Below are 13,891 nucleotides of genomic sequence, written 5' to 3'. Positions count from 1 at the left end.
CATACGTATCCTTGGCACAATCCTTCTCATTCCTCATTTCTTGATGTTCTTTGTCTAATATCCGGATGAATAGAACGAACTAACACTTGCATTTTTGCAGATATTGATGATCATAAATTCGCTGCTTTCACGCGACTTATGTATTTGTAGAAAAGAGTATGCATTTTGACGAATGAGTTACATATTTGCATATATATTTGCATGCTACATTAAATTCTATGTCGCGATCTTGGGCAATGTTAAGAATTTATTCATATGCGATTGCTATTCTCGTTTTTATGGATCAATTTCACGAACTAACCGTAAAATTCTGTCTGAAATTCTTTTACGTTGGCTGTGCGAGTAATATTTAACAGATAATTTTTCTCGATCACAATTCCAATGTTTCGGTGTGAACGTATATAACTAACGAACTAATTAAAAGCAAAAAAATTAATCGCTGTTATATGTATATTGAATAATCACTATTGAATTATTATTATTGTTTTTTATTTGCGTATTCGGAAATAAAATTGTTGATTTTCTGTTACGTATTATTATACTTGCGAAATATTTGGAATGCAGTAATAACATTCACATAAATTTCTTTCGTCTCGCACTACTGTAATATTTGTATTATATCTTTAAGATATAGAAAAGAAGTGCAATGCTAGTTTCCGTTCATCTTTTTCCGCTGCAGAATATACCATATAGGATAATTCAAACGTCATTATCATCTTAATAACTGGAATCGATTTATATCTTTTGTCTGATATAACACTCTTATTTATTTCATAAGAATTTTATATTAATATTGAATAAAATAGCATTCTATACCTATGGCTTTAGTAAGATTTTCTGCGGTTTTCATGAAAATTTTATACTGTAATATCCTATTAATGTAATAAAATGGCATGCTTATGAATCTGATCTATTTGTTTTTGTTTCTACTGTGCAATAATTTTTTTAAATAATTTTTTCGATTACTTATTACGAAGAAACAGAGAATACACTTATATTTATGCTAATGCTATGCACCGAAATTGTACGAGGAAAGATAATTTTTTCCAGCAGAAAAGAAAGCAGTGGTGTAAATTTCGTTCATAAAACATTTTTCGGCGCTATCTGATATTTGTATGGGAGCCGGAATCCCGCGGGCTCTCCTTCGAGCGAAATGGGATAATATTAATCGTCCAAAGTATCGCGCGCACGACACGACACGATACGATACGATACGGTTAACGGTACGCTTACGCTGGCCCTGAGAGAAATGTGTTTTCAAGGCCAAAGAATAAAAAACAGGTTGGCAAGTTATATCTTGGAATCGATGTTCGCGCGGGGGGTAAGCTCATGTACTAAAAGCAGTTATACTAGGTCAAGCATAAAATCGCAATTCAAACTCTAACATTGACTGTTTCGACATTCGGAGCGTGAAGTAAGATAATTTATATCGCAACTACTTTGCATAATTAACCCCACGTTATAATAAAAAATATATGCTTGTACGTTTCAAAGAATTAGAAATAAAGAAGTAGGATAGATTTACTTTATACTTGGATACAACTATCGGACACTATTATCTGCCTCATTGGCTGATACAATTGCAACGATGTCATTTTTACATTTCTTGCTAATAGATTTATTTACACTTTTGCTATTAATTTATTGTTATATTATAGTTAAACACAAACACATGTAACATGCTTTAAGAGAATAAAAAATTATGTCCAAGCAAAGTATGGCAATGTTTTAATTTTTTTCTATAATACGCGTAGATGTGTATTAATTAAGATATGTAAGCATCCTATCTTTGATTCTTTATTTTGGTTTGACAATTTATTTGATAAAAATTGAATCTATGAAACATGCATTTATAAAAACTGTAACATAATAACGCTATTGAGCTTATCATACTCCAATCTAACGGGTGTCGTCACGGAATGAGGGAGGTCCCAGATTCGAACCCTGGCTGAGGTAATATCTTTCGCAATAAATTTAATTATTTAATTAAGATGCTTATATTATAAGCATCTAAAATTACATCAATTTTAGAATGACCAGAATCCTTGGTCGAAACGCGGTGACGATTTGTCACGACGATTATAATCGTTGCCACGATTATAATCATTGCCAGTACAGTCGATTAAATTCTTAATTGGGTTAATTATTGACTGGCGAAGTAATTGTTATTTATTCGGCTATAATTTAAATTATTTATTTATATTAAACAAGTTTTGTTTATGGCCCTTGCCAACTGTTTAGCGAATTTTACTATTAATTATCATAATTTGCTGCATTACTATTATAAACTATTATTAGAGATATTATATATACTTGTAACTAAAACTAATATTGTTATGTCAATATCGCTCTTTCTATTATTCATAATATAATTGTCTCAATTTATAGATATCCAAATTTGTGCGGCATAGCAAAATGCTAGAACTTGAATGTAAGAGTAGTGGTTAATGTAACAATGCAGCTTGATAAAAGATAATCTTCGATCTGTCATAATAGTAAATCCGCTTTATTTACAGATAAGTGTGCGAGCGTAAAAACAGCGCCATGAACTCGTCACATAGCTAACATATAGATAGCATATGGTACGCTTTTCCAACTTTCCCCGAGTTTCAAAGCTGCAAAGCTTGTAACAAGTAAAACACGCTAACCGAACTCACAACAGTCGTCTGTTGCAACTATTTCTCAAGAGGCGTTTTCCCGGCATATGCTTTCCTGCAACTATATTTCATCCCACCATAGATCTATAATAAAATCTTATCGTTTTTTTTTTTGTAATAATTCTGCTTTCTTCCATCGCCATAAATTTTTGTATTACGTAACAGGATCGTCATGGAAATTTTTAAACGTTTATTTTTATGATTAATGAAATGATAAAACAGAATATAATAGATTTGCTTTGAAAGAGACCGGGAAATAATTTGGATAAATGATAGGATTATAGCGGTTGAATTAATTCACTATTGGTCGTCATCGATGTCGCATTGACGTGCCATGAATATTTTATGAAAATTACAAATCCTCTGAGCTCTCGATAGGGCTGGGCATAAAGAGGGGCGCGGTATATAAAGTAAGAATAATAAGTTAATAATAATATACGTATGCACGTGTGCATTACATGAGATTAGAAAAGATTTTTTTTCCAAAAAAAAAGAGGCTGCAAGCACATCTAATTTTCACTTTCGACATACACCAAATTCGATTTCTCTTTCATACAGAAATTATTCGTGTAGCAGATATTTGTGAGATAAACGGAAAAAATCTTTGTCAGCAAAAATAATACAGGATACTATATTATAAACATGTGCAACACACATACGTGTATAATAAAATATATAGTGCAGATCAATGAGAGAAAATCAGAATTAATAAGGTAATTTTCTTCAGGAGCCAATTTTGCACTGATATATAGATGCTTTTAAAAACACTCCTTCCATTAGATGGACCCCATTTCCAATATCTACAAAAAGCTGGATGAAGAAAAAACTTTTCCACCGACCTATAATATACAATACATCAGTCATCAGCCCTTAATTGCTCTGTGATGGCGGCATGAAACATTTCGTACGGTGTTTATTGACGTTGGCGTTGGTTTGACTAACGGGCGCGCAGTAGACGGTTCAAACTCCAGCTCGACATTGTGTGTCGCAAACGTGGGCCATTTCCCTAACTGATGATTTTCAATCACGATAATGCATCAAAGCGATATACGTGTACGTATATACATATACGCGTGCGCGCGCAAGCGGGCCCATCGTTATTCGCCAGCTGCTATAACGCGTACCGGCATCACCAGCCCTGTGTAATTTACTTCCGAGGCAGTAGGTCGTCGAAAATATGCACTATCGTTGTCGCTAATAATTTCTCCTACCGTTACATTATTATTGCAGCGTGGCCCACTGCGTCAGTGGCTTTATAACGGTCTCTTTGTAACGGTATAATTATAACTTTGTAAAGGTGCACGCTTGATGTCTCTGCTTTCGACATAAAAATATAAATTCTTTGGTTGTCCCCTTCCCTATTCTATTCAGTCTGATACAAGCTTTTCTTGATCAAATAAAATCAATCGCTGACATTAGAATTTTTTTCAATAATGGATCCAGTAAGTTTTATAAGAATATTTAAAGATATTCATTGATATTAACTGTGTGTGATACATAATGTAAAAAAATAATGACTATTATATCATAAGAAAATATTTGGTTATCACTTTCAATATTATAATCATCACGATTGATGCTAATTTGGAATTTGATATAAATCTTTTGAACGTTGAGTAATTCTTATGAAAAGCTGATAGTCAAAAGTGATGATTTTATACGCTAATAGTACGATTCTCGTCTTTCTCGTCATGCAAAACAATTTCCGGAAGAACGGAGTCTGAATAAATCTACATTATTTTCTCCTCGGAGCATCGTCACGCGCGACGCGCAACGCGAAAGTACAAAAAGAGGCATACCGACGACATCATCCCTGATGTGTGGTGCGTACGCAGCACCTGAAGCTATAAGACAGGATTTATTATCCTTACGAAGAAACGACAGGGGATTTCCATCTTCCATGTCAAAGAAAATTTAAGAGACTCCGCGGTCTTCATAAAAATATCTCCCTCAATACTTTACGTAAACATGACAAACGCCGACAAAAACTATAAAAATTTTGCTAGAGGAACTTTGCATACCTCAGTCGCGTAATAGTAAAGTTTTATTTTCCCTATTGCTCTATAATTCTACCCCATAACACTATAATTCTACTATATAATTTTCTCATTATTATATAAATTTCCGCAACTTCCCGCCGTAATACATTTAAACCGCTTTACTTAGCCATCTTCATTCAATTTTGGAATTAAAATAATCCTGTGCACATTCTATATAATCTTCTCATCACGTGTAGCTTTAGATCGACTTATTAGGAACTTTATTTTGCCGTATGTTTAAATTACGATATCTCAAATGAGAAATATAAAATTATCGTACATAATAATATTATATACTTTAAATTATACATATATTAATAACATTCAATTAAAAATATCAAACAAGATAAAAATCAAATTGCATCGATTTATTATATCGATTTTTTGTGGTTACTTGATACTTGTCTGGTGAAAAGAATGGAAATAAAATCACAAACTATATAATTTTGACGGTTATGCTGAACTTTTAATTAGTTTTGAATTTTAAAACTTTAGCCGCAAGGACCCATTGGTTAATATAATGGTGCTTGAAATGTGTTTTTACGTGATGCTTTACGCATATCTTCTTTGAAAACGAATAAGCTAAAATGCTGATCAAGATATACAACCGAATAGATTCACCATCATTTATTCGTTCGATTGCTGTTGCTATTTTTGAACGTATATAGGAATATATAGGAAATTCCTACAGATTCCGGAAATTCAAGGCATTTCAATTAAGAAAATCGATATTGAATTACATGCTTGATTTAACCCTTCCATAACTGCCAAAGGATTTATTTATAATGTTTAAATCTCAATGCGACAATATGAAATGTTATTATACACTAGAAAATCAGCCCGACTAATAATAAAATTATTATTAATTTCGAATACTCACCTAACTATGCAGAATTATAATAAAAAATATTGATTTGTATAATAAATAATTAATAATAAGTAATTTTTCTCTTTAATTTTAAACAAATATGTATATATAAGAATGACAAATTAACTTATGTCACCATGCACCTTATTTCTCCAAAATTAATAAAATTAATCACTTTATCAAATTGATTAAGCTCAAAATTAAATTAAGAATTACTTAAATAAAAAATAACAAAAATTTTGCATTTCTACCTGTTCCTTAATTACAAATTTATAAATCATTAATTACACATTTTACAAAAATTCTACGCGCTTGTTTATTATAAAGCTAATTATAAGATCATATAGGATTTTTGTGCAATATTATTTAATGACGGATTGTTTGATCAATTTGAGAGAGTAATCTTTTCAATAAGGACAATATTAAGAGAAGCTATCAGTTATCTTGATCTTTCAATTTTTAACATTATATTCCATTATAATTAAATTTTAAATTAAAATTTTATTAAAGAAACTTAAAATTAACTAAAACGTGTTATTATCTGTACGGCTCATTTCAGTATATAAAGATCCTTTATTCATCAATCATTTATCAAATTGATTTTAATATTATTAAAATATTTACTAAATAAACTAACAGTTGTTGGTTACCTATTCACCTATCGTTTACCTATTTTTCAATATCTCGATAATGCAAGAAAAAAGAAAAAACTCACGTTGACTGCTACTGCGTCTTATAATATTTTCCAGGAACGTGTTTTGGGGGGCTACCAGGCCCCTACGCCCCCCTGGCATCCTTTCTTTATTGAATGGTTCCGGATCCTGGTCGCTGCGGTGGCTATCAGGATCTCGGCCAGCTTGTACCGGCTAGGATGATTATAAGCTGCCAGCAGCTGCCAGCAATACGTAACGAAAATCCTTCGTATTTTCTCTTTCTCTCTTTCCTCTGCTTTTTTCACTCTTTTTTCACCAATGATTCACTTCAGGTATATCTCTTGATATACATATAACAAAATGACGATACACCTCACGCACTTTCGTTTGCGATAACGCTCGAACGCTTCACGCGACGATTCACTATTACGATTCATTAGACTGGTATCGTACAACGCGCGCGAACTATTTAGCGCCAGCACTTATCCGGGGAAAGTCTGGAATACGTTAAAACAATTTCAACACGATTTTATGTAATTGTGTAACAAGTGACTCTCCGAAGCAAGCACTCAGTTTGCAGAGGGATTTTACAATTTTACAATATGAAATGATTCCGCAGCACTCTCGATAGAAAAAAAAACGCCTGGTAGTTTTTTATGATCACTTCCGGCAAATCAATAAAAGCATTTTGTTACTTATAGAACTTATGAGACAAGTTTCAATTCAATTTTGGCGTTTTGTTTCGGCGTTGAAGATTATCGCGATTGCCCACAATTTCTAGATCGACCAAAACTTCCGAAGTAAAATAACGAAAAACAGAGAAGACCGCGAATTTTTTTGTCATAGATCTTCGACTCTCGTGCCATTTACTATCCCATTAGACGATCGAATGGAAGTCCAACAACAGACTTCCGTCGATGATTCTTCGATAAATACTTAATAGCGAAGATGGGAGTAACGACTTCTTTCGTCACCTAAACGACGTCCTCCTTCCTGACGTCATCACGGCAGCACGAAATGGCGCAGCTACATGAACCAACGATTTTCTCGACGAGGAGAAGGAAGAATGGATTGTTTCGTAGGAATCGATCGCCTCGAGAATAGCCGGTTGGAAAAATTGATTTACCGGCTCGCTCAATTTACTCGGAAAAATTGACACGTGTTTAACACGTATAATAGTTCGCTCGCTTGATAATCGATGAAAGGCAAAAATCAATCGATCGATTATCGGGAATCGTTTCTTGAGATCGACGATTCTTTCGAGCCGGTTTATCCTACTATCCTTTCGCTGGATCGATTTAACAAATTGGATCAGCGATTCAACCGGGAAGCCGACGATGCTCGAGAGGATTAGTATTGACCCAAAGGACCGCTCAACACCGGCGGTGGCGGCGGCGGCGGCGGCGGCGGCGACGGCGGCGACTGGTGTGTCGTTGGTCAATGGTCCACCTGGCCTTTCGAGGACCTTCGAGCGCGCTTCAAATTCGCTTATCGATTTGCACGTTCGGCACTCATTCGGAATTCCAGTCGCACGTGCTTGACCGCGCACGCTTGATTCGGCGAATTCGTTTATCGACTTTCCTGACCTCGCCTCGAAGACACTGGCCGTTGTTGTCGGTCCAGCGGTCGGTCGTTCGCGGACGCGGTCGTACAATTTGTCGAATCCGTGCGGAATAAGTATCGGTTGGAAGAGCCTGACAATTGAGCTGTCACGGGCGAGGAGGAGGAGGAGGAGGAGGAGGAGGCGAAGGAGGAGAAGGAGGAGGAGGTGGACGATCGATCGGAGTGCAGCGTCGATCGATCCACCTGGCCGTCGTCCCTCGAGAATGATTACGTATGTTGTCGGTGATCGCGGTGAGCGGGACGATGCCCTCTTCTTATCCGCGCGCCGAAGACATCGATGAGCGTGAGTCCTCGACGGTGCTCCCGGAAGTGTCGTCGGACAATGGCAGACGATACACGACCGATGACCCATCTAACCGCAATCCTTCCAAGTGATCGCTCTCGCGGCGACGGTGACGTATTCGCAACGACGACGACGACGATGACGATGACGATGACGACGACAGGTAACGTGACGACTGCGCCGTTGTACCCGCGACGTCGTTCTCCACATCCTCGGCGTCCTCCTCAGCGTCTGTGCAGGCGGTATTCGCGGAGGAGGACATCCCTCGATAGAGATCGGCCGGATGTGAGATGTCCACTGCCGATACCTAGTCACATCATCATTTCTTCGTGTGCTACCTCGCGATGAGAAGCACTTCGATGTCACCGACTCGACTACGCGAGTCTCGTTCTTCGACAAGTTCTGGCGTATTTCAAGGTGATCCTTTACACTCGATTCCTTATTTACAGAAAGATCTTCTGATGATGATTGATGATTGCGCGAACGACGGTAATTGAAACTGTCCAGATGACGATAGCAACGAAAGGCTGTAAACAGAAAAAATAAGTTTTCGTGTAACTATGAAAAAGGGTAACTTCGTGACTTATATAATTTTTTTACAATTGAGCTGTCGTAAGATATTAATGAATATTAATTATCTATTGATATAAATGGATATAGTATATAGGAAGGTGTTTCAAGTAGACTACTAAGATCGCACTACAACTAGTTTCATCACGTAGCATTTAATCTTCTGGTTCTTTGAGTTCAAGCGTTTTTACTTGGAAGAAACTCGATTCGCAAAAAAATCGGCTTTATCTAGTTCCCGATTGTCCCAACTAATATAACTTCCTCGCGCTGGAAGAAATGTAGCAGTTGCAGTTGAACTTTTAATGTTATTCGAAAACTTTCCGATTCAATGCTTTCGTCATTCGTGTCGCAAGCGCGTCGCTGCTGCGTCATTTATTCTGATTTTAAAAACAGCAACTTCGCCATAAAATCGGTTATAAATTCGGAAAAGGTATATTTACAAATATATGTATTAATATGTATTGTGTGTTGTCCCTGCGGGACTGGTAAACTCTATTCCTATCGACATGCTCAAAGCGGGCGTGGTCGATCATATCGTTGAAAGTATATAGAGCATTCAGCGTTTGCCATATCGTACTCTTTATACAGCTTTGCAGATAAAGCGTATGTCCCCAATTAGAGCTTCATGTATATTATTAGAATATGTTACGTCCCATAAAATTTTGATCGATCACATAAATATAGCAGTATTTTTAGTATGTATTATTATATATTCCAAAACTTTTGACAAGTTTAAATAAAAATGACATTTGCCATTTTTTTAATACATAAAGCAAAATTTTTAATTATACAGTATCAAATTTGTTTGATCATTCTAGTTTTTATTACAACTTTTCGATTAACATCGACTACATCTGTACTCAAGCTATGAATATCATGTTAAAGAATACTTAGAGCTGATTGACCTTCTCTAACTATTTGTGTGTGTGTGTGTGTGTGTGTGTGTGTGTGTGTGTGTGTGTGTGTGTGTGTACATCAAATATAGAGATACACAGTCTAACAGTCACGGACATGGCGGTTAAGATAGAAGCGACAAACGGGATCACTCGATATAGACTTGCAATTCGATTGAGCACTACGATGTCATTTTAACCCGAGCCTGGAATATCACGATAAAGTCCATCGCGTAATTTTTATCAGTCGTACATATTTTTTTCCAATTGCCTTGAAATAAAAGATAAAATAACACTATCCCGAGGTGGTATTAATTTTCAAGAAGAATACTTGTGAGTATAATTGAGGATATAACGTGCATAAAAAAAGTAACGCACGTGATAAAATTCTCGGAAACTTCAATTGCGTTGGACATCATATCGAACTAGAGCCGCGATTATTATTGTAGCATGACTGCTTTCGCGCTTTATACTCCCGGTTTTCTATGTTTAATTCCGAATCGATTGAAACAATACTTTACACCTACCGCTATCTGAAACACTCCGATAATTTCACACGCTTTACTTCCACGTAAAGTAGATTTAGACATTTAAATAATAGCAATCTATAGACAGCTATAGAGATGACAATATTGCATTTAAATTTTCTTAATCTCTTGAATTTTCCATCACGTACATAATATCTTTATAGATCTTCTTCATATACTTATATTTTCTTTGAGACACACGCGCGTACATACCTCTCCCCTCCCCCACACACACATGAACGCAAGCACGCACACATGCACACAAATCATACATCATTAACTTTATAAATCCTTCGTCTAAATTTTTAGCTCTATAAATTTATGGACATGCATAAAACCATTTTTTTTCAATCTCTCTCCCTCCTCTCTTTCTATGTATTTTAGCTCTTTAACATTGAAATCACCAGTTATATCAAAAACCATTGGGAAGTTATGAAACGTTTATAAAAATGCGAAGATATCTGCGAGAGTTTTATCCATTCTTATTCTGTATGTATTTAACTTGTCACAACTGCGTTGGCCAATTCTTTTAAAAATAGAATCGCTCTTCTTTCCAATGCGTCTGCTTTTTTAAAATGTCAGCAAAATACAAGCACTTATGACAATGTCGAACCTGCGTTTCAGGTAGTCATACTTTTTGCGAGTATTGCGATTTCCGCATATGTTGCTAGTTGCTGGTCATCACAAATGCGAACAAAACCTTCGCTAATGTTTTTCATTACGCGATATGGTGGTCGATCGTTTTGTCACAAATACAAGATTGCGAAATGCATGCACTGAAAATGTAGAGATTTGCATTATGTATTCAGAAATATTATGGGCTATAAGATAAGATATGCAATAGCTTTACTTCATATAAAGCAAATAAGATTAGAGTTTACACCAATTAATATTTATATTGATATAATTATATACATTTATGTAGAGTTATATTTTTATATACAATATTATTTGGTTAAATAACTAAAAATTTATAATGCAATAATAAATGCAGTTCCTACTAGTTTTTTACTTACTGATTATTATACTGTTAGTTACTTACACTATTATTACAATTATATAATATTAATTTATTTCTATAATTTATATAAATATATATATAATAGGATATTTATCTGTGCATGCTTTAAACAAAAAAGTAAGTCAGAGCGATTGCGCTCAACGTTTATAAAGTTTGCATCGAACGAAACTTCGCTTGATGCAAGACGTAGAGTTAGCGTTTGCCGCTTGATATTCACGATAAGACGAGAGTGGCGGTACATCCCGACATTCATTAACTTACGGGTGCTCACCGGGAAACCGGCGAAGAAAGTTTCGAAGATATCTGTGAGAGTCTCCAAAAGACAGTTGATTCTTATGAGCAACGAAAATTGAAGAAAAACATAAATTCAATGATTTTTCTCGAATGTTATGGAGAATCAAATCCGAAATAAAAATAAATTATAATGCTTTTCATTAATTATAAAAAATAAATTTATGCAATTGAATAAGCGATTTTGAGATGCCTAATTTTAAATATAGGTTTAAATGCACAGTATAATTTTATTTGTTAGTAAATAAATTATAAACATCTATTTATTTAGTTACATTCGCAATTTACGAAATTTTGCGCATATTAGTGCGGATCGATAAGGAGAAGATTGTTATCTAATATGCAGATCAATTTTACTTAGGAAATTTATAGCACCGTAAAACGAATGTTATGATACTATTTATGAAAGCGATACACCGCCGCGAAAGCTCTTAAGGCAGCGCTTTTCAATCTAGCTGGTACTTAAAGTGTATTTCCAAGATGAAATGGAGAATATGACGTGAGTGTGACACAAACCGTTTAATGTTTAAGAAGGCAATATTACTATTGCTTAAATTAAAATAATAACCATTCTTATCGATCTACACTATTTATAGTAAAATCTTACCGAGAATAGAGAGAGAGAGAGAGAGAGAGAGAGAGAGAGAGAGAGAGAGAAAACAAAGTGATATACAAACACTTAAAATACAAACTTATGCTGCAGTTAAATTTAGAAATCTATTTCTTCTTGCACACACACACACACACACGCGCGCGCGCGCGCGCGCACCTCTCTATCTCTCTCTCTATTGCACACAAATTTTCTAACTAGAATTATGTGCTCAATATTTGCATTAATATCATAAATCATTGTAGTACGGAGAATCAAAATTAATAATCCAATTGAATTTATCTGTGGAAAATAAATCGTTATTCGATATGTCATCAAAAACTTCGATCGAAGACAGTCGAAGTTCTTCGCGACAAACATACACAAATCGTGACTTGCCGAGAAAAACAGTCGAAATTTATTCTTTATATTTTATAAGATTCAAATAATTAGATTAGAAATTGCATTTTTTTTGCAAAAGGATTACTCAAACTGTTGAAGAAAAGTGATCCAAGTGCTAGTTGACTAGGCGGGTTAGATGGGTGCCAAGATGTATGCCGGAGAGAAGAAGCTCGAGTGTCGTTATGAGTCCTCGAGTCAAAGAAAAGTCTGTCCCTTAAGTACTCCGAGACCATCATGAATCTTATTAGCTCTATTATTATTATTAAAGTAGAATGCTTTCTACAATAAATACGTAGTAAAAATTAAATTTGCAGATAACAGGTAGGATAATAAAAATAAATAACATGCAATATCGATCATTCTTTTAAAAATATTTAAATGAAACAATGTGTCGTATTATTGAATTCTTCTCGCCATCACATGCGCACCCCTACGATATAATAAAAAATACATAGTATTATTTTAATTCAGAAATTACTAAGAAATTGCTATTACTGTATAAACGTGATAAATGTTAGTAATAAAAACAAACGTAAACATTCAAGCAAGTTTGAATCCGTGATAATTTATACACTTATATTTAGCATTTGTATATAAAGGCTCAGCTTATGTTTTTTTAAGTTAATTTTTCGAAAACGGCCAAAAACAGAATATGTTGACTCTTTGCAACCTCGACACTGTTGTCTCAATATCTCATCGTCGGTGTCCTCGTCGTTATGTGACATTTCCAATTTGTCCCAGTTTACAGGCTAAATGCACTTATGCCTCGCGTGCAGGCAAATGTTACCAATATTAGAAAAGAGAGGCCGAGTTCGCCCGGATTTACAAGAATTCTAATATCGCCCGAAGGTCGACCTAAAGTGGAAAAGTAGTTCGTACACGATCGATTAACTTAGTTTCGCGTTAAAAAAACCTGAATCGACATAAGGACGCAACATCGAGATGTTTGTATTACATTGCACATAATAATCAAATTAAAAAAATCCTTTTTATGATATTAGAAATGAACTTTTTAGATTTGATTCTATGACAAATGCCGCGTAAATCATCAAGAGACACAGTAGTGTCTCACGCCAAGTACGCGCGGAGCGAGACGCACCGTGACTCATTTACGCGAATACACGAGTTGCGAGTACCCGAGATTTTGTTGGGATACACTTTATGTTCTCGTATATTTTTCACATATTTTTAAAATCCCTAAACGCGACAATATATGCGGAATCAACTGCATTAGATCTTGAACATTTTGTTGATTACCTCTATTCTAATTCAACATTATTCGATAATAGGGATAATAGCCATTATTTACAATTTCGAAATTTTAATAGAGTTGGACAAAGTAACAATAGATATAGATATATACAAAATTTTAGTAGCTGTAAATACTCAATATTATTAAAATTTCGATGCATGTCTGAGAAAGCAATTATTCTTAATTTTTTTATCATTTTTATACTTATTGTTAGTAGGATAAA

General features: G+C 34.8%; 1 protein-coding gene across 3 annotated transcripts in view; it reads right to left on the bottom strand.

The window, feature by feature from the left end:
- Eag (ether a go-go) overlaps window positions 1-13,891 on the bottom strand; it is an 85,128-nt gene that overhangs the window by 51,145 nt on the left and 20,092 nt on the right. For all 3 annotated transcript variants that reach the window (XM_071726603.1, XM_071726602.1, XM_071726604.1), the window contains exon 2: window positions 6,280-8,650. In XM_071726603.1, coding sequence (XP_071582704.1) covers window positions 6,280-6,358 — 79 coding nt within the window. In that variant the 5' untranslated portion in view covers window positions 6,359-8,650. The remainder of the gene's footprint in view (window positions 1-6,279; window positions 8,651-13,891) is intronic.

The sequence above is a fragment of the Temnothorax nylanderi genome, unplaced genomic scaffold (assembly GCF_030848795.1).
Source record: "Temnothorax nylanderi isolate EJ_2023f unplaced genomic scaffold, tnyl_v1.0 TNYL_tig0010_pilon, whole genome shotgun sequence".
NCBI lineage: Eukaryota > Metazoa > Arthropoda > Insecta > Hymenoptera > Formicidae > Temnothorax > Temnothorax nylanderi.
The sequence above is the reverse complement of the archived record's forward strand: the minus strand, read 5'-3'. Positions and strand labels throughout refer to the sequence as shown.